The sequence below is a fragment of the Lichenostomus cassidix genome, chromosome 12, assembly GCF_008360975.1.
Source record: "Lichenostomus cassidix isolate B80296 chromosome 12, HeHo_3.0, whole genome shotgun sequence".
NCBI classification, from domain to species: domain Eukaryota; kingdom Metazoa; phylum Chordata; class Aves; order Passeriformes; family Meliphagidae; genus Lichenostomus; species Lichenostomus cassidix.
Window position 1 is genome coordinate 8,452,592 of NC_139493.1, and position 20,607 is coordinate 8,473,198.

At 43.4% G+C, this 20,607-nt stretch overlaps 3 protein-coding genes across 11 annotated transcripts in view; all 3 read right to left on the minus strand.

The window, feature by feature from the left end:
• PXK (PX domain containing serine/threonine kinase like) overlaps positions 1–14,380 on the minus strand; it is a 33,494-nt gene extending 19,114 nt beyond the window's left edge. For 5 of the 9 annotated variants that reach the window (XR_014854708.1, XR_014854707.1, XM_085072444.1 and 2 more), the window contains exons 1-4: positions 14,145–14,379; positions 5,776–5,826; positions 5,067–5,114; positions 728–914 (exon numbers count right to left, since the gene is read on the minus strand). Coding sequence is in view for 7 of the 9 variants with exons in the window: in XM_085072444.1 (XP_084928570.1) it covers positions 728–914; positions 5,067–5,114; positions 5,776–5,826; positions 14,145–14,246 (388 nt within the window). In the remaining 2 variants the exon portion in view is untranslated. Of the gene's footprint in view, positions 1–727; positions 915–5,066; positions 5,115–5,775; positions 5,827–5,940; positions 6,599–14,144 lie in introns of those variants that run through there. The other 4 variants (XM_085072439.1, XM_085072438.1, XM_085072445.1 and 1 more) reach the window with 4 other exon arrangements.
• A 2,210-nt stretch (positions 14,381–16,590) lies between these two features.
• On the minus strand, positions 16,591–17,301 carry HTD2 (hydroxyacyl-thioester dehydratase type 2). Its single transcript, XM_085072448.1, has one exon. The coding sequence runs from the start codon at positions 17,299–17,301 to the stop codon at positions 16,777–16,779; it is 525 nt and encodes a 174-aa protein (XP_084928574.1). The 3' UTR covers positions 16,591–16,776.
• On the minus strand, positions 17,246–19,860 carry RPP14 (ribonuclease P/MRP subunit p14). The gene is made up of 5 exons (XM_085072449.1): positions 19,730–19,860; positions 19,556–19,640; positions 18,672–18,748; positions 17,993–18,071; positions 17,246–17,380 (listed from the first exon to the last, which is right to left on the minus strand). The coding sequence occupies exons 1-5, from the start codon at positions 19,798–19,800 to the stop codon at positions 17,324–17,326; spliced, it is 369 nt and encodes a 122-aa protein (XP_084928575.1). The 5' UTR covers positions 19,801–19,860; the 3' UTR covers positions 17,246–17,323.
• Between the last annotated feature and the right edge of the window lie 747 nt (positions 19,861–20,607).

Genomic DNA, 20,607 nt, shown 5'->3' on the forward strand with positions numbered 1-20,607 from the left:
GTTAGTTTGCCTATGAACTAAATTTGTGGAGTGGGTTTCATCACTAAGAGGAAGTTTTTTCAGTCTGTAAGACAAATATTTAATGATATCCAATGGCTAAAGCTGAATTAAGACAAATTCAAAGAAGAAACAGTAAAGACGAAACTGATCACTGAGATATCATTCTAAGGAATGCAGTGACTTTCCAGTATTTGTGGGAAGAGGGTGTCTGGCTTATTCTAGCCTTGAAAAAGTACTCAACCTAGCTTAAACAATTAGCTCTAGAAGTCTCAAATCCCACAGCAAGGATAGGAGCTGGACCAGATAACCACAATTATTGAAAGATTCAGTGTTCAGATGGGCTGTTTTAACAGAACACAAGGCTGACAAACTTAACTCCACCTTACACTCTGACAAATGATTTCCCAACATCAGCTCTTTTCATTTATTATGAACCGGGAAAAAGTAGATGTCAGTCTCACCAACCCCCCTCCTCCAAGTTCTGCTTACACAGATCTTGACCCTCTTCACTCCTCTGTGAAATAATTCAAATATTTAGATTTGACAATCCCAGCAGGATCCATGCACAGAGCTGGAGAAGAATTATCATAAATAATCACATGCACAGTATGACAATTTTGAAAGTTGTTCCCCCCATGCTTCAATGTAGATCCTGGCCAGCGTTCACAGAAGACACACAGCACATGCTGATGTCAAATTGTAACACAGTTTCGTATTTCCTACTTACCAGTATAGTTTACAGAATAGCTGTTTGGGTCCAAGAATTTCTTTACCAGTTCACAGTTAGACAGTATGTGATGGGTAGTAATTACATCCAGATAGGCCTGGAGTCCCTTCTGTCTTTCAGCAATGAATTCACGCTCCATATTTCCAATCAATTTTTTTGGAGGAAGAGGTAGACTTAGAGTTGAGATCTTAAAAAGAAAGGAAAAATTACTAACCTTGCTCCCAAAATGCCTCAATGCCAACTAGCAACCCAGAACGTAAAAGACTCTCAGCAGCAAGCTAACTACAGGATAACTCTTCTTGTACGGTGTATGTATAAGCTTTTATATTTTTCCTAAGCACCATTATCAGAGTCAGATGATAGCTCACATCCCACTGGGAAGAGATTAGTAAGTGGAACATCACTGAAAATACAAGGAGACAAATTTTTGCTAGTGAGTCATACATTTAAAATCACTACACGATACTTTCAGATACTAAATGGCTACAATTTTCAGCCAGATTCTTTCCATGATCTACCTCTGCCACAGCATGAAAACAATTCACACCTTACCATTTTTTCTGGGTAAGATTTATACTTTCTTATTTCATCAAGTGCAGATTAGTAACTTTCCTCTGCCTCAATGTATTTGTAGGTAATGTAAAACCCCTTCTGTAATTTCAAATATGGTGCAGCTTTTCCATTTTATCTTCTGAACTTGTTCCTGTACATTTTTAAAACATCTATACATCTTTCAATCCAGAAATAGCTGCAATCTACCAGGGGATGTACAGTAATTGTTTTATACTGATAGATCCAAAACTTGTGAAAAAAAAATCAGAGAAATCCTTCAAAATAGGACAATGAAAAAAATGCACAGAAATTTGAAGCCTTGTGCAAGTCAGATCAAAGAGATCATCTTCAGTGTTTATATTCAATTACGTCATGTGAATTGCCAGAATACATTTTTGTGTTGTTAACACATCGTTGTCCTGCAGATCAAAGCACCTGCCTTGGGTAAGCTGAATCTCCATGGGAGTTATCTTTAAGAATTGTGTGTTGCAGGAATCAATTACACCAGATGCAATAACCTCATTTCTAAAGCAAACAGTTCACTGGGGAGAAGACAGGGACTTTTGGTGTTTGAACAACTTTCATTTTAACTAGTGGAAAAGGTAATGGATTAGTTCAACAAACTGGGGCAGAAAGTAGCATTCCCCTTCCTTTCTATCTCCTTCATTTGAACACAGGAGCTGTCCCCTGCTAACTTTAGCACTTCTTCTTCATGTTTTCTGACTGCAAATTATGGACTGAAAAAAAACTATAACTATGTCTGAATTACAGAAGCAGTTAATAAAAACCAGGAATAAACCCAAAAGCAACCATATATCACTTACAGCTAGTAATTCACCAAATTAGTTTTAACACTAGATGCAAACAGAACTCTCCTTTGGCAGACCACTCTTACTTCAATTCAAAACTGAGTTTCTAAACAAAAACTAAATCCTTTTCTGGTATTAATCACTTAAAAAGCATGTCAAATCACAATCACCTTTACCTTCTTAACCTGAGAGCTAGCTACCATAAGAGAGAAACTGACTCTAATTCACATGTTTTCAAACCACTATTGTTTGTTTTAAAACTTATAAATCAGACTTCTGCTATTTTTCAGCAGAAAGTAACATTCAGGCCCAGGTTTTTGTAGCAATCTGCCAAAACACACAGTACAGCACAGCAAGAACACTCCACCACAGAAGAACACCTCACTGAGAGGCTGACCTTGCAAAGACCTCAAAAGCTTTCAGACACTACTTGTCAGTGGCCCCAGCTCACCGCTGGAGCCAGGATGGGCTTCGCCACGGAAGAACCTGGGAATTAACATTCTTATCTTCAAACCACAGCCCGCTTAGGAATGTCTGTTCAAAAGCTGCAATAAAATGCTTCACAAAAGCCAGATATCTTGCTGTGAATTCCAGTACTTCCAGTACCAGCACTTCACTTGACAATGTAGAGGAGCAGCCAATGATCTCCACTGATCTCTGTCAAATAAGTAAAGGGGAAGAAATGCAGAACCAACTGGAAGAAGCTTTTCAATCCAGTACAATTGAGAGTTCAGGGAGTCTGTCTTGAAACTTTCTGATACAGATCAGGGTCACAGGTATACACCTCTCATTATTTTCCAAGGTATTTGGAAGGACTGCATTCCCTAGCCTAGACAATTTTGAAATTCTCAATCCTTACTGTTATTACACACTAGATTAACAACAGAAAATTTGCATTCCAACTCAGCTGCAGCTGTGCTCAAATACAACCACACGAATATACAGAGACATCAAGTAAGCCACCAGAACTTGGAGAACTTGGGGGTTTACATCCAAAAGAAGCTCCAGCAGTTTTTCCAGCAGATTTTTAGCTTTGAAGGAGGAAGATTAGGGTTTGGTATCTTCTTATTGGTCCTTGTTTTGGGAGGGTTGCTTTGTTTGGAGTTCTGTTTGTTTATTCTAATTTCAATATACACAAGATGAGAGTTTAAAGAGTTTAAAAACGTCATGGGACCTGAATATTGTGATGGAACATTGTTGTTTAGAGTTTTGGATGGAAACATCTAAGGAGTGTTGCATTGTCTTAATGGATGAGGAAACTTCAGCTCCAGCATCACAAAGAGTAATTTATAAAAAACACTGGAACAGTGAGAGAAAAGAGCCATTGGAGGAGACCAACTGCTAAAGCACATGGCCTGCTAATTTAGCCATCTTCTCATATCTTCCCATTAAAGTTAGAGGTGTATTTTGATAATTCTTTTTCATGTTTTCCATTCATACAAGCAGCTGACATTTTTGTCCTGGATCCTAGTCTCTCTTGTTTCAAATTTCCACTTTGTCCCACTCTGCAAGTTGCTGTCAGATAATTTCCTAGACCCTTCACTTTTATGATTCACTTCTATCTCAGATACAAAGGCCTTTTATTTCTGAACTCAATCATACATAACCTATTTACCTTCACTTTATAGACTTTCCACCTAGGCCTAACTTTGCAGTACCTGTCATTTCTGGATTTTAAGTCTTAAAGGTCCATTGCCTTCTCTACTAAAGCTGCCTCATTTGAAAGGTAAATGAGAAGGCAACAAGCCTTTTCATGCCTTAACACATTCTATTCCCTCATGGTTAGGAGGAGCTTGTTATAGATGGCTGCAAAGTGAACTCTTCCTTCTTCTTTAAGTGTTCATAAAATTCTTTCTCTGTGATCTCTATCAAAATTATGGTTAAGACCACAATGACCCCAAGGTACTCTGATGCCTAGTACCATCTCAACTCCTTGTGTTCCCATGGGTTTTTGTCTAATTTTAAATCTTGGATGTCTCTGGAGCAGGAGACACCTCTGTATTGCATTTATTCAGCAATAAAAAAAACCTTCACAGAGAAGGTTTCTAGGTCATGATAAAAGTTCCTACGTGTTACTGCACATTTAACAGAGTAATTCCTCAAGGCAACCATGCTGCATCTGTTGAATTATGACTGATCTCCCCCCACCCACCTGCAGCACAGGAAGCAGTTACCATGGGCCACCAGAGCACAAAAATTAACACCCTTACAGGGTTTTGCTCACCAAGGCTCCTCAAGCAGATAGTTGATTTGATTTGGGGAGGAGGGAATAAGTGGAAGCAGTATTAAGCTCTTGAATTCATGCAACACTTAACACGGGAAAAATTTTAAAGTCACATAATTCACTTTTTATCTTGTTTGCCCGGTATGGAAATCTCATGTAATGAGTTTGTCTCCTGTAGATGTTAATCACTGCTGCTTCTCCCCTGTTCCCAAACACACTCACATACCCTGCTTTTTCCCACACAAACTAAAAAGAAATAATTGTCCTAAAAAGCAGAAGAAAACACACAGTAAGTCCAGTGTCTGACCAAGGAACACTCCTCAATGACACAGAAAACCATCACATGAGAAGCAGCATCTGGTAGTGCTTTTAGACGAATATAAATAATGAGACACATAGCACTTCAGTGCTGAATTTATAAGGTTGGTATGTGCCTTGGCTTTCTCCAAATCAAAGGAGGAACAAATAAAAACACATAAAACCGGAACAAGTCACTGGACTAAAGGGAAAGATTCAGTATCTGCCAATTTCTTCCGTTTCTATATAAATTGATCCTGTTGATGCTAAAATTCAAGTTTTATGAGAGAAAAGGGTGAAAAGGTACACATTCAAGTTACATTTGCAGTCACAGTTTCTCTTTACAGCTATGTGAATTCTTATTTTTTCTTCACCACAATATATAAAGATATCACAAGACATTTTGAATATATCCTTCTAATGACATTTTTATTTATATATGAAGAGTGAAAGTTACCTGCAGACTGTTATTCAGTAAGTCAAAATCACTATATCGCCTCACAATCTGTAAAATAAAAGACAAAGTTCAGGAAGCATATTACTTTTCCCATTAGCATTTTACTTCTCAAAATCCCATCAGCGAAAAGTAATTCCCATTTATTATCTTCTTCTTTTAACAATTTTTGTACAAATGCATAACTGCTGGATTTATGTCACATTGCCAGAGAGCAAAAAAGTTATTAATCATAACCCAATCAGACAGAAAATACATTCTAAAAACTATCTTAAAACAGTATTTGTGAGCAAAGTTGTCTGCAATCAAGGCATTTTTGCCATTTTAGGTGCAACAGCTTTTCACAGTCATCTTCAGTACTACTTCTTGGTTTCATTGGTCTCGTGTCAGCAGAGCTGTGATTTTAGCACTGAGAAAGGCAAACTGGCATTTGAGATTTTAAAATGATGGTTGTACCAACACACAGTAGAAACACATGACAGGCATTTTTCCTGGAATATTCAGAATAGCAGCAGACAACATGCATTCTGTAGCTGGCAGCAATACTGTTTTTCTCTTAATTTTGACCAAAAGAATTTAAGTACTTCATGTTCTCAGTTCCAAATCAACATTTCTCTTTCCAGATCAAATTTTAAAACCTAGGAAGAGAAAATTTTCAAACTCTTCCTAAAAAAAGAATCCTGGTTACATGAAACACAGTTAAAGAAATTACCTGCCAACTGTTTTCTGTTGAAACTCCTCTCTGGACACGGATTATGTATTCCTAATAAAAGGAAAAAGTCATTAGAAATGAGAACTAATGAGCTGGAGAAAGTTATTAGGTACTTCTTTAAATACGACAACAAACATTCAACCCCAGAAAATTCAGATCCAGCACCTTGGGGAAGGTCAGAGCTGGGTTTGCTCACAGCCATCCCTAACAGTTGTCTCACTCTGCTCTCCAAGTGTAGAAGACAAGGAGAGGTCCAGGAGCTTGCACACCTGTGGAGCACTTGAGCAGTTTAGTTTAGCTACAGAAAAAGCCAGCAAACACATACTCAACACACATCTCTACCCAACACGGCTGAGGAAACCTCTCTGTCCTCACCTCCAATATCTAACAAGTACCCCCAGGAATTAATGCCACCACCATAACAGAGTAAAATGCCAGTGAATACCCACAGCTCCACAATCTCTCATTATTTTTGTACTATAAAGGTTACCAAAAAAGCTTTGGAAAGTGCTTAGTTGGAAATAATAGAAATCCAAGATGTCACAAACCAAAACACATAACTTTCATACTAGAATTAAAGCACCTATTTTCAGAAAGTCAACCTGACATGCTCCCTCCATATTCTCTCTTCATACCCATTTGAAATAATAATTATAGAATTTTCCTGCAAAACAAGAAGCCTAAATCTTCACAAATAGCAACATATATCCACAAAGCTCACTTCAATTCAACCAGTGTAATTATGTTTGGAAACTGTGTGACAGAAATCAATTAAAAGGACACCTGGAAACCCATATTCATCACAAACATGGTGACCGTTGCTGCATTTTGGGAAGTAGGAAGAGGCTACTTCACACACAGACAAAAAATTGCAGCAACTGCTTATTCATCAAGTCTCAAAGGAACATTGGCTGTTTCTCTGAAAACCACGCCAGTGATGATTCACCACGTGCAGTCATTCATCTTTTCTAGGGTTTTGAAAGAAGCAGAATTATTGCTCAATCCCTTGGAGCACTTGTTCTTTATCCAGTGATTATCATTTTCTATTGTGCCCCAAGAAAACGCTCCAGGACAGGCAGAACACAAAGTCATTAAACAACCATCAAAGCATCTTATTGCACACAACCACCCTGGTCAACACAGCTCTTCTGGAGAGCCTCGTGATAAACGACTTGGGGCTCAGAGTTCATTCTCACAGTAAGATTATATTTTTTAAAAAACATATTTGGGCCACAACTATTTTCCGCCACACTTACCTGAACATTTTCCCATCCCATCAATATCTGCTTTGGTGCCCTAATGCACTAATCAAGTCCCTTTTTTATGTCACAGGGTTAGCAACTGGAAAGAGAAGAGCAAACACTCTCCAGGTGTGGTCATTAATTCTGTCTGTATGGAAAAGGTAAGCCCCCACCACACTCTCTCCATCAGTACTGACTGTAATGAATTATTGTCCAACTCAGCACTACCCTGTCAATATAACTACTGAAAAAGCCTAAATGATCTTCTGGGTTGGTTGAGGGCTTTTTCCCCCAAAAGCTGGTAACGAGATTGAAAGTCAAAGAACAGCAGTAGTAGAAAAGGCAGGATAAGAAATACAGTCCCATTCCCAGTATCTGCCATGGCTACACATAATCAGCAGACCACAGTATGCTGAGTTCTAGTGAGAAGTTGATACTTCCTATTGCCTCCGTGTGGCAACAAGCTTGTGGGATTATAATTAGCACCACTGATATATGCTTCCCATAGGACCAGAGAAGAGCTTTCAACTCTTCAAGTCTAAATGCACAAAAGTCTTTATTACTCTGCCAAATTCTGTTTTGGTTAGGAAAAAAACCTTTGAATTACAACAATCTTCTTCTGAGACAGCCTGATAGAGGGACTGAGACTGTGCCCACAGGAAATAAATGAAAGTGCAAGGAAAATAGAGAGGCACACTCAGGATCATTTCTGTTTAGCTGCATCATCTAACGTACAAAAAGGGAGTGGAAATGCCTTCAGAAAAGACTAGTAATTACCAGAGTTCACTCCTGCCAACAATTTTAGGCATCAACAACCAGGCTCGGGGAGGTCTCGTGCAGAAATTCCCATGGCATCTTTCACTCCTACATGAATAGCTCAGAATCTTTCCTATGACTCAGTTTACCAAATAACTTCAAAGGAGCCCTAACAGCTGCTGGTTGGGAAAGAAAGGTCTCAGCTTGCAGAAGAGAGCCAACCTCCCGCTCTGATTTTGCCCACAGGCAGCAAGGTCATTGTCAGCAGGAGTCTCCAACAAGACAGGCCACAAAACCACTCCCAAAATAACCTCCCTGGGTCCCTCCACACAGGTAAGGTTTGTACATCCATTGCTCTTTCTCTCAGTACTGCCAAGCCAGCTGATGACACAACTTTGATATTCCTGCAGCAGTTCAAAATACATTTTTAAAGATGGCAAGAAAAGCAGTTTTACCTATGGGATCATTTCCTGGCTGCTCCCATTAGTCAAAAAAAGAGGAAACTGGTGCTGGGAAGAGGAGGTCAGGAGCAGGGAAAGCTGTATGACCCCAGTTGCATACTGCCATTTCCTAAAAATCTTCCTAGCACTACAGAGTTCTGGATAGAGTTTCTGAAAAGGAGTATTTTCCAAATAGCCACATGGATCTGTGACAACCACACTGCATTTCTCCAGTCTTTTGCCAGTAACAGTTTCACACTCACTGCGTGGGATTAATGTTGTCCTGAACTTACCCATTTTCACACAGAGCCAAGATTTAGGTATTTTTTTCCCAGAATTCACCAAGATTAGTCCATGGTATACCAGCATTTATTAAAACATTAGCATCAGCAGATGCTGCTCAGCAAAATTTTGTTAGCATTCCTGGGTGAAAATTGCACAGCTAAGCACTCCAAATGTTTAACAATTGCTCTTTATCACCATTCCTAGTTTTTGAAACAGGAAGCAAACAGGAAAGAAGGCTTTTGCAGAGACAAAATAGGAAAAAAAAAAGTGGTGAGTTAGGAGCTTCTTATAATAAAATGTAGAGTCTCAACAATATTGAGTAATACATTCTGTTTCCCCCAGCAAATAGTCTCTAAATTTCCAGCTCAGGATAGTCAGTCTGTTTTTCCACAGATTTCTGCTTTACATCTGTTTAATCCAACAGGCTTGAAAAGCCAGCCATTATAAAGATCCAGGTCACCTTCAGGTCACATCAACTAAAAGTTTGAAAGGGCTTTATTTTATAAGCATTAAAGAGAGGAAAGCCTAATTAAGCATGAATACAATCCTTGCTTAAGTAGGCTGGATTGGAACAATTTCTAGTAAGAAGCTCTTTTAAATGTTTATTTAGAAAATCTCCCATGTGAAAAGCAGCAACAAGATCAGGAAAGCTGCTCAGCCTCAGAGACCTCTCTGTTACAGGGCACAGTATTCATTTGCTATTGCACAACCTGCCATTAAGCCCATCTGAGGTAAGAGCAGCAGCAGTGGCTGGTGTTTCCCTACTTTTTTAAACAATGCAGGTGTGTGTGTCTGTGTTGCACCATTCACACACTGTATCACTGCTGTAGTAGTGAGTCAGCCATTCAATAAGTGAAAGTTATGAAGTAGGACAACTGCAGGGAAAAAATAGGACACATATTTACATGTAATAAAACTTAGTGAACATAAAAAGCTTTGGAGACAGATGAGAAATCACAGATTTTCAGTGCTCTGCATCACCGTGGCCTTCACCAGAAAGGCAAATTACTCAGTATTTTCCAGGAAATACTCAGTAGCCAACAAAAATATTCTAATTAGGGTTTACTAAAGTATGATATGGAAACTAATATTTTGACTACAATTTTCACAGGAGCTACAAATGCAATATTAATTCACTAAGCCCACCAGTGGAAACTGTAAGTTTATAATATTTAAAATTAGGTGTGATGAAAGAGACATCTTTTGTGAGCTCAGGCTGGAGGGAAGGTGGGAGGTAGCCAAGCTTACTGACTAAGTCCAGTGGAGGAACTGCATTTCTGGAACCTCAAACAAATGAACTCTAATAACTCCCTGTGTAAAGCCACGTCTAAAAGTAACTTCATGTTTGTTTTTGTCCACAGTGAATGCAACCTTGCAAAGACTGAATTCCTTATAAAGAAGATGTGGAAAGTCCTTTACAAGCTTTTAAACTAAATCCTACAGTTCTGGAAACATATGGCTCCATTTTTCTATTCAGAGCAATATAGGAAAAATATAAATGCTTTTTCAACGTTTTTCTAATCTAAAAGCTATGAGTGTCAACATTCATCATTGCTTAAGGAAAACTAAAAACTCTGAAAGTATGTTAGGAGAGGGATTTATTTCAGCTGTTCATTTCCAAATGCCTTTAAGACAACAATGTACTGTAGCAAAACTGGCTGTTTCACTACTTCAATTTCAAAATATGAAACACATGAAAAATGAAAATCACTTCAGAAAAGAATCAAGAAATGTTCAGAAGAACATGTACAACTTACCAGTAGTTTTACTGCTGAAAAGACTTGCAGGTACAGATGTACAGTTCTTAATAAGGAATATGTCTAGATTATCGTGAAAGAAAATAGCATCCTATTTTAAGGCTTAGAAAGAAAACCACTTTTAAGTAGTGAACACACAGATGAAATACTGCAATACAAAGCAAGTCCAACAGCCAAAATTTATTAAAGCTTTAGTGCTGAAATTGCCTCTGTTGTCAGAACACAACATTTGGCATCAAGATGAGACACTTGCAAATGGCTTAATATATTGGATGTAATTCTGCTCCTATTGAAGTCAAGGAATGCAATGGCAACATAACAACTTCATTTTCTGCTGAAGGGTTGGTACACAGACCTACCAAGGGACTGACTCATGGCTATGGAAATGTGCCCAACACACCCCTGGAAGTTACACAGTTACTCTCTCTCTGACGCAGTGCTAGTGACAGAAGCATAAAGCAGGAGACAAAATGAAGCTGACAGGGCTTGCTCTTGTAATTTCAAATGTATTAAGAGAGGTGCCATTGGAATGCATCTGCAATATGTACTTTTTTGGCTTTCAAAATGAAAAGGACTCCATAAACACCACACTATAAAATTAATTGTACGGAAAGTGCACATTCCAACAAAACTCGGGCTGCTTGCAACACATTTAACCAGGGAAACAACTTTTGCAAACACAGAAAGGCATCATTTTCATCTTCCAATTATGACTGGAAATAAATACACAGAAAGAAAACCTCACTGAACAATTTCTTTGTTGCAGCACAAAAACATGAAGATTATGTCCCAGCTCAGATGTACTAACTCCAGTAAGAACTGAGCTCTTCTGACTGGAAAACGAAACATGCAGAGCCTGTGAGCCTATCAGAGATCTTTTGCAGTTGGTTCCCTCACAATCTAAAAACCCCATTTGGAGAAGGAGGGGTGGGGTTGACTTACTCTTACTAAGCAAAAAGTGCAAATCCTCAAAAGTACATTTTCAATACTAGCTTTGTCCCTTCTTTGGTTTCTGGAGAATTCAGGTAAGAATGTAATCGTTTCAGGGTTTGGTTTTGGTTTTGATTTTTCAGTTTCTCCTTCAGCCTCAGGAAACAGAAACTCAGCCTCTGCCAAGTACAGCCCTTGATTCAATGCTATGAAGTTTACACTTACCCACCCTGTTGCACTAAATTTAAATTGACAGAAACAGCTTAGAACAATACACAAGTAAACTATTAATCTGCCACAAGCTTTGTTCTTCTGTGTGATACTTTCCCATGTCTACAGAGCTTTTCCTGAAATTCTTCACCTTTTCCTTAGCTGGTTTTTCAGAAAACAGGCTATTTTCAGCACCAACAGGAGGTTTACATAACTAGTTCAGTTGTCATGTTAAAGTCGCACCTAAACTCAGCCTAAACCATCTTCATTTCAGTGCTTTTAGAAGCTATGATCTACAGGAGAAAAATACAAATTCAAGTTTAAAACAACTCTTGCAACACTAAACAGCATTATAAAATCTTAATACATACTGCTGACAAAAGAACAGAAATTTTATTCGTGGCTGCCTTTTCTTTAGAACAGGCCTTGCATGTGCAGACCTAGTTCTCCAAACATTAGTTTGGGATAAAGGATTTTATAGATCTACATCCTTTAAAGATATCACTTTGAGGTGGGATGAGGAACAAACCTAAAAAGCATTCAGTTAATGACAACCTACTTTCTTCTATCTATGATTTAACAAAGTAAAATACAGTCTTAAAACCCCACATAAACACTTCAACCCTTATTTTTAGAGGGGCTTCATTTACACACATCTTAAGACACAAGGATTTATTTCTGCAGCTTATTTTGAATCAGGAAAGTTCAAATCAGGGACAGCATCACCCACCAATAAATAAACTATTCAGACACCAGGGCCATAAGATGAAGTATCCAAAATGACAGAATAGTCCACTTACATCAAATAAGAAACCAAGTCTTCTGTTAATGGCTTCCTGTATTTTGTTATCCCACACTGGCTCTATATAAACCATCTGTGCTACACACACTTCAAACCATCTTTCAGCTATCAACAGGGCTTCTGCAGTAAAACAAACAGTTACTAATAGATGGATCTTAGAGACAGATTTTAAATCAAAAGGCACAGTGCTCCAGCGTTCTGTTATTAACAAAAGATCAGAACAAAACAGTGGAGAATCTTTTTTCTGCACACCCGTTAGTAACAGAATACAGAGATGAAAGATGAGGGGAGCAACATTCGCTATCACACTCCCTCAGACAGCACACAAGGAGTCTGGATTGAAAAAGTACTTCCAAGTGATCATTCTAAAAGAATTTTGTGACTTTTTCTTTTCTAACCAGAATCATGCAAACCAAAGGAAACTAGACAAAAAGCTATTGTTATTTGCAGTAACAAAAAAAAAAAAACATAATAAGGCATGTTGGAAACAAGTTACCAACGAAACTTAATCTGGTCTGCTAACTGGGGAGTATTAGGAGTTACACAACTTCTCACAGGACTTGGCACACCCACCTCTCAGCTTTAGAAACAGGTAAAAAGTACCACACTTGACATGAAATAAACCTCTTTAGTCTTACTTAAAAGAAGAGGAGTTGCAACAATTGAGAGCCATAGCCTGTTAGGCTGATGAGATCTTCTAGACAATTGCTCATTGGTAACTTCTGTTCAGAAAAAGACTGAAACATTAGCAAATGTGAGTTCCTCACACACACACAAAAAAAAAAATAGGTGTGAATTAGGCGTGAATTATTGAGAGAAAATGTTTATAAGACAATCTGTGAATTAGTTGTATACCCGGTGGCGAACCTAAAGTGACTGTCATTCAAGTTAAGGGTATGCATAAAAAAAACCAGGAAGAGATCCACAATGCAGAATCAGAGCTGTGTAAGGGACAGAAGGAAAGAAACCCCCTCTCCATTTAAAGCATGCTTCCCACTAGCATACCTTCTGCTGAGGTACCTCTGGCCTCCCCTCCAGCAGCCCTGTTCTCAGCTAAAGCAGGAATCAGGAATGACAGCCAGCTCTCTGATTCACACTACTGCTTGCTCATACCATAAGGAAACCCAGTTTTTAAAGTGGAAAATAACTGCAAACGGGACATTATGAAATTTAGATTATTACTGGCGTGCTCAAAGACCTTTCTTATGGAAGCAGCGTGCATGTGTCCTAGGCATCCCAGAAGAATTAATCTGTGACACCCAAGTCACGGCAGGGTTTGCTCTGCCGAGTGTCACAACCAAGCGGGGCTGGGGGTGCGGGGTCTCTGCAGCTGCACAGGACACACGCAGCACCCGGCGGCAAATGCAGCCCATTCACGTGTAACTTCATCACTGCCACCGAAACGCGGCAGCCAGAGCCCATCTCTGCTCCAAAGGCTGCAGCACCCGAGGCAAGCAGGAATTACACTCGCAGGGCCTCGCTCGGGGCGGACGCGAGGCAGAGCGAACCCGCACCGGCCGCCCCCGCAGACCCCCGGCGGTGCCTCTCGGGGGTGTAGCCGGCTGCCCCGGGACCCCGCGGACAGAGCGGGGCCGAAGGAGCCCAACGACCCTCGGCTCCAGGCTGCGGCGGCACCGCCGCATCCCACCGAGGGGCTCCGGGGAGCCGCAAGCCGCGCTGCAGGGTCGCGGCCCCGCTGCCTCCCGCACCGCTCCCCTCGCCCCCAGCCCACCCCGCACTGCCCCGCGCACCCCCGCCCGCCGCCACCCCCGGCCCCGCCGCCGCGGGCTCAGCGCAGGCCCCCGCCTAGCCCCATTCCCCCCGTGCCCCGGACCGGCCTCCCGGACCCCGGGCACCCCCCGGCGCCCTCCGTTACCGGTTCCCTCCGTTCCCTCCCCCCGCCCCGGCCGCTCCCGCCTGCCCCCGCGGCCCGGCCTGCCCCGCTCACCGTGTGCGAATGCAGGCTCTGGCTCGCCTCGATCTGCGCTGTCAGCGGCACCGTGTCGTCCAGCAGCACCTTGCCGGCCGGCGGCTTCTCCATGAAGGCCATAGCGGAGCTGGGAGCGGGAGAACCGGCGCCGCCAACCCGCTTCCCGGGGCAGCTCCCGGCGCGGCCGCCGCTGTCAACACGGCAGCGCCACCGCCGCCGCGGGGCCTTAGCGCCGCCGCCCGCCGCTGCCAACACCGCCGCCAGGGGGCGCCGCTCCGCGCTCCGTGAGGGTCCCGCCCCGGGAGAGGGGACACGGCGGGATGGGGACACACGGCGGGATGGGGACACACGGCGGGAGGGGGACACACGGCCGGGATGGGGACACGGCCGGGATGGGGACACACAGAGGGATGGGGACACACAGAGGGATGGGGACACACGGCCGGGATGGGGACACACGGAGGGAGGGGGACACACGGCCGGGATGGGGACACACGGCCGGGATGGGAACACACGGCCGGGATGGGGACACATGGCCGGGAGAGGGACACACGGCGGGGATGGGGACACGGGGAGGTTCGTCCCCGCGGGCAATAGCGGGGGAAGGAGCTGGAGGGGAAGCCATGAGCGCAGGAGAGTCGCCCTGCCGCCCAAGCCTTCCGCGCCCGGTGCTCCCGGTGGCACCGACAGCGGCGGCAGCAGCTGCAGCCCCGGCGGGATCAAGCCCGGAGGGATCAGCCCCGGCGGGATCAAGCCCGGAGGGATCAGCCCCGGCGGGATCAGCCCCGGCAGACCGCTGGTCCTCTCAGAGAGACCAGGAAACTGAAAAGGGCTGGTGCGCTTGCTGCTCTTTACCTTTTGGGGTGTTTTGTGTAGTTAATAATATAATCAGCATATCCCATGCATTCTACTAAATGTCTAGATTTTAGGGTTTGGAGCTGATTTTTGGTGGGGTTTTAGTTTTTGGTTTTTTAAAACACAGATTTAAAGCTGTTAACAATTGTATTCCATGACATGACTTTGATCGCAGCAGCATAAGAAACTTTCTATTTTAGTACTCCTTAGTGCTTGGCAATCCAGAAGCTGGACACCTGTCTGCATTTCCTCTTTTTACACCATACACAGGAATTACTCTCACTTAAGATGTTGTAAGACTGCAGAGTTGGAGTTTGTCACACACCTGGAGCAGGTGTCATAAACAGCCTGATCTCTCTGTCTTGCAGCTTCATGTTGAGAGGAAAATGGGCTGTGTTGCTGTGGCTCAGCAGCCAGGCTGGAATTTCCCCAACTACTATTCCTGCAGTTATCCAGGTCAAGCATAGCTCTGGTTCATTTTGTTAATAAGACAAATTCCCACCTGGAGAGGCATGTGAACAAGGAGCAGGGTAAGGAGCAGGCTTGCTTTGACAAAGTGCTTTTTCCAGCAAAAGCCAGTGACAGGCAGTGACCCGAAGCAGAAGGAAACGGGAAGTGAAGCAGCTCCTACAAACAAGAGATAAGAAAACCTCTTCCTAATTACTGCCTCCACGTTGCAAACAGGCCAAACTCCAAGCTTTGGAAAGAGAAGGCATGGAGTCAAACACCTGAAACATTTCCCCTCCCTCTACTCCAGTGTGACTAACACCTGAGTGAAGCACACTCAGGCATTGCAGCTGTTTTACCAGTAGTTTTCATCACAGGTTGAGGAGAAACTCTCTTTTCATAGGAGACAACTGCTGAGGCTATTTGCAGTCAAAAAATAAATTTGAACACATTTCTGCTGCAGAGAACATGCGGGGATAACAGACTCTTTGCCAGAAAGTTTTATGAGCCACCCATTGAAGGCCTTACTCCTGATAGCCTCAATCATTCCTAAAGATGTTATGGTATAATAATCTCATGCCACCACTAAAATAATTCAACCCAGATGATTTACTAATGAACTTGTAAAAAGTCTACTTTACGAATGTACTTTCAGTGGACAAAGGGAAATACATGTTCACACAGCCAAGCAAGGAGAGAGAAGCCAAATACTCAGTACTCAAATCATCTGTCCTTGCTTGTCTTGCCCTCAGGAGCAAAAATAAAGTAAGTACAAGTCAAGACAAAATATTTTTTTAAAAGTCTCCTTCACTCTGCTTCTGGTTGCAGGTGAAACACCAGCTGGAGCTGCCATGGAGATTACAACACATCTCGCAGTACACCTGTGTCAGTACCTCCACTTCTGTTCCGCTTGTTAAACACAGCATTGTCCCCTCCCCTGACGCTTGTTGGCAATACAGCTGCTTTGTACAGAAGGAACAAGTTTTAACTGAACTTTGCTGGTGTGCACTGTGACTTTACCAGAAAGAACAGCCTCAACATGAGCCCCACCAGTCCAAACTTCCCTCTGTGGCAGCACAAAGGCTTGTCTAAATGTGCCACTTTGCTACAGCAAGTGCCTAGTTCTGTTGGTTTCACCTTGGCAGCGAAACCCATCACAGTGAAAAAAAAGAAAAGCTCTAAGTTTAATGCAGTTCTAGCAAGGATAAGTTTGTGCACTGTTGTTCAAACATTTTGAAAGTTTTTTGCTGCAAATTTACTGGGTTAAATTATGTCACATAAAAAGACAGAGTCAAAACCAAGTATGCATTGATTCTGGCCTTTATACTGAAGTAGCACATGATGAACACTAACTCTCTGGCACCATGACTTTCACCATGCCTTCCATAACAGTTTTTCCACTTTCTCTGACCTGACATGATACAGCAATGTGTGCAATAGAACCCTTCAGTCGTTTCACTTCTGCTGCAGCTGTAACTTCTTCACCAACATACAAAGGAGCTGGAAACCGGATCTCTTGGGAAAGAAATATACATCCTTGACCAGGCATTTTGGTACCCAGAACTGCAGAAATAAGTCCATTGATCAGAACTCCATGGACAACAGTTCTCCCAAACCTAGACTTCTTTGCAAACTCTTCATTTAAATGCAAAGGATTTGTGTCACCTGTTAAATAAGAAAAAGTAACTACATCATTCTGTGTAAAAGCCTTGTTAAGTTCAGCTTTGTCTCCAACCTTTATGTGTAAATTCTGAAGTACAGGGTGTCCAAGGAGTGAGTTGATAAACGTTAGCTTTGTCAAGGCTCTTTGCTGGAAAATCCCTCCAGAAATTCCATGCCTGAAGAGCTGCAACATTTCCAGGAACTTCTTCATGCAGCCAAACCAAAAACCGCATTCAGTCCAAGACTAATTCTCTACTGTTGCCAGATAACGCAAGTAGAAATGGAGATGTCTAGTTTGGGGAAAGAAAAAACAAACAAAAACCAACTAAAGCCTTAAAAAACCTATCAAGTGCACTCAAAGCTGAAAATACTTGCATTTTCCTTCTACCTGAAAGATTAAAAACCTAGAGTTATGCCCAAGCAGATTTTTGTCTAGCCGTGGCTTGAGAAACAAAGAATTCTCAGAACTCATTTTATTAAGCAGCATCCTCTGGAAAAAAATAAACTGTTGAAGTGCATGTTCATACATGCATTGTTAAAATGCATGACAGTGATCATTAAAAAGGTAAGAAGTGGACCAAGATGTGGGTCATGAACAACACTTACCAGAAATTATTTTCTTGCGGATGTACTAATGACATCAGGACTTGTCACTAGACTGAAACCATAAAGTAAGTAATGAGACAGCCACTCCTGTCACATTGTACAGGATTCATTTTAAGATGAGAACTGCTCAAAAACAGGCCCACACACCTGCACTGAAAAGCACTTCACTCCCAAACCAGGGCATTTTTACATCTAGGCCATCTTTCTATGAAAAGACAGCAGGCTCAGACAGCCAGCCAAGCTTAGAGCCAGAGCTGACAATCTGGGGGAATGCACCCAGCCCCACAGGGTTTTACCTGCAGCACACGGAAGGCACACCTCCTGTTCTGATAGAAGCCCAGCAGGGTTAGAGCACTCCACAGCTTGACAAGACCACTAAGTAAAATGAAGACAAAATATATTAATAAAATTTGGAGTTTCCTGTTTGCCTGCAGCATAAACATCTCCAATAAAAAACACATTATGCAAAGAGTAATAAAACCTTAACGGAGTTTAACAGCAGGTAATTTCACCAAAGAGTTCTAGTAGCAAAACTATGTCTTGAAGGATTATTGCAGTGGCTGCAGTCTCTTGTCTTTGACACAGAGGTATGTACTGTAACTCAAGTTCACTTTACCAGCCCTGTTCTTGTTCTCTCTGGTGCATTTAAGCTCCTTCTTCACCTACATCACCTGCAGTTGCCTTCACCATTTACAGTAACCATTCTCATCTGTACTATAGAAAGAGATTTAAAGTCACTACTTCAACAGTGCTTAGTTCCTGTCTTAAAATCATTAAAACCATTCTGGTTTAAAGCAGGAATAATAACATAATGATGCACAAAGTTACCAAGACTAAGTAATTATTTTCTGCATGCCCTATGCAAATATCTGCAAGTTAGGCTTAATTCCTCAAAGACCATTCTTAGCTTAAGAGTTCTGTTTTCTTACGAAAAATACTTTGATGGCATGGAAGCACATACTAACTGCACCTTACCTGCTAATAACTCTTAATATAGCAGACAGAGTTTTTTCCTCATATGTTAAAACATCAACAGGCAAAGCTGCTCCAACCTATGAAAAAAAAGTTATTTATTAAGTACCATCCTATGCTCTTATAATGGTTTATAAGCAACTGATTTCAAACCCAGAATGTGACACCATTAAAAGTGTTATAGTTACGCTCAAATCTCTCACAGGTGCTACAGCTACAACATCACTGGACTTTAAACAGCATCTTTCCTCTCAGAGTTCTTTAGAAGCCGCTTTTATTTCCACACTACAGCTGGAGAAATGCAGACACAGAGGTGACGCGACCTGCTTAAAGTCACCCAGGAATAAAGAGAGCAAGAACGGTACTCCAGGACTTTCCCATCCACAAAGCTGTTCCCTTCCCACCGTTCTCTTTTTAAAGCCTCTTACAGCAAAAGCATCAATACCACAAATTCTAAAAAGAGGTATCAAAGAACGGTTTGAGCTGGAAGGGATGTTAAAGTTCATCCAGTTCTAGCCCCGCTGTCATGGTCAGAGACACCTTCCACCAAACCAGACTGCTCCAAGCCCCGTCCAGCCCGGCCCTGAACACAGCCAAGGATGGCTGAAACCACTTGACTACGGACACTGAACCGAACCGCACAGCTTCACTAGGGCAAGTGAGAAAGTGGGCTGGCGAGCAGGTAACCGGGGGGTACCAGAGGGTCAAACCCGATACATTTACCCAGCCTCGCCGGCTCCTCCTTCGGCTCCTCCTTCGGCCCCTCTCCCCTCGCTCGGACACTGCTCTGCAGCCAGAGCGGCTGTTCGGGGGACAAGCTCCCGCTCCCGCAAGGCTCCCCCTGCCCAGCCCGGAGCCAGCCGAACAGACCCCATTCCCGATCGCACCTCTCCGTGCAGCTCCCTCAGCGCAGTCACCACCAGCTGCTTGAACTGCGCGGCGTTCGGCCGGGCCCCGCCGTCGGGCAGCTCCCTGCGGGAAGGAGCACAGAGGGTTCAGGAGGGTCTGTCGGGGTCTCGGGGGTGGCGGGTCGGGCCGGGGGGGACAGGGGTGTCGCTCACAGGCGCACGCGCAGATAGTGGTGCTCGGCCGCGCGCCGCAGCACGCGCCGCTCGAACTCGGCCGCCGCCATTCCCCGCCCCGCCGGGCCGCGCGCGCCGCCGCGCGCCCCCGCCCAGCCAATGCCGGCGCGGCACCGCCCCCCATCTACGGCGGCCGCGCGGGGTCCGTGTCGCCATGGCAACCGCGCGGCACTCTCTGCGCGCGACCGCCCCGAGCCAGGTGTCCCCGGCAGGGAACGCCCCGAGCGCGGCCCCGAGCGCGGCCCCGAGCGCGGCCCCGAGCGCGGCCCCGAGCGCGGCCCCGAGCGCGGCCCCGAGCGCGGCCCCGAGCGCGGAGCAAGGCGAGAGCAGTGCTGGGGGCTGAGACGAATCTGTGGGCCTCGGCGGGAACAGATGGTGTTTCCAAGTGCTGCACGCAAGCTTTCAGCTTCCCAAAGGCAAACACTGAACGCTGCACCGCAAACACGCTGTTGGTGACGGGCTCGCAGAGATGCTCCTTCGCTTCTGCTCCAAACGAGTGTGCTGGTCCCGGGGCAGCTCGTGGTGAAGGTGCTGTCTGGCACCAGGTTACAAACAGTGCCTCGGCTTAGCCAAGGTCACGCAGCTCAGAGTTGAGAAGTGCACAGAACGAGACTGGAACCTGTCTCTGCACCGCACCAGGCAACGGCTAATTAAGATAAATTAATACCATTTTAGTGTATCTTGTACCTGATCTAAGGATGGGCATGAAATGTACCATTATCATAGAAACAGAATGATGGAAGTACGTTTGCTCTGCTGAAATAATTAAACGTTATCCTCAGCAAAAGAACTTCACGGAATCTTCCTTCTTTTACCAAGAGGTTTGTCCAGGAACTAGCATCGATCCCAGCAGGGTA

Coding starts and splice junctions, on each gene's coding strand:
- HTD2 (XM_085072448.1), bottom strand. CDS start 17,301: ATGAAGAAGTTCCTGGAAATGTTGCAGCTCTTCAGGCATGGAATTTCT.
- RPP14 (XM_085072449.1), bottom strand. CDS start 19,800: ATGGCGGCGGCCGAGTTCGAGCGGCGCGTGCTGCGGCGCGCGGCCGAG. Junction 18,749..19,555: donor TGAGGGAGCTGCACGGAGAG/GTGCGATCGGGA, acceptor TTTTTTTCATAG/GTTGGAGCAGCTTTGCCTGT. Junction 17,381..17,992: donor GTGCCTTCCGTGTGCTGCAG/GTAAAACCCTGT, acceptor TCCCCAAACTAG/ACATCTCCATTTCTACTTGC.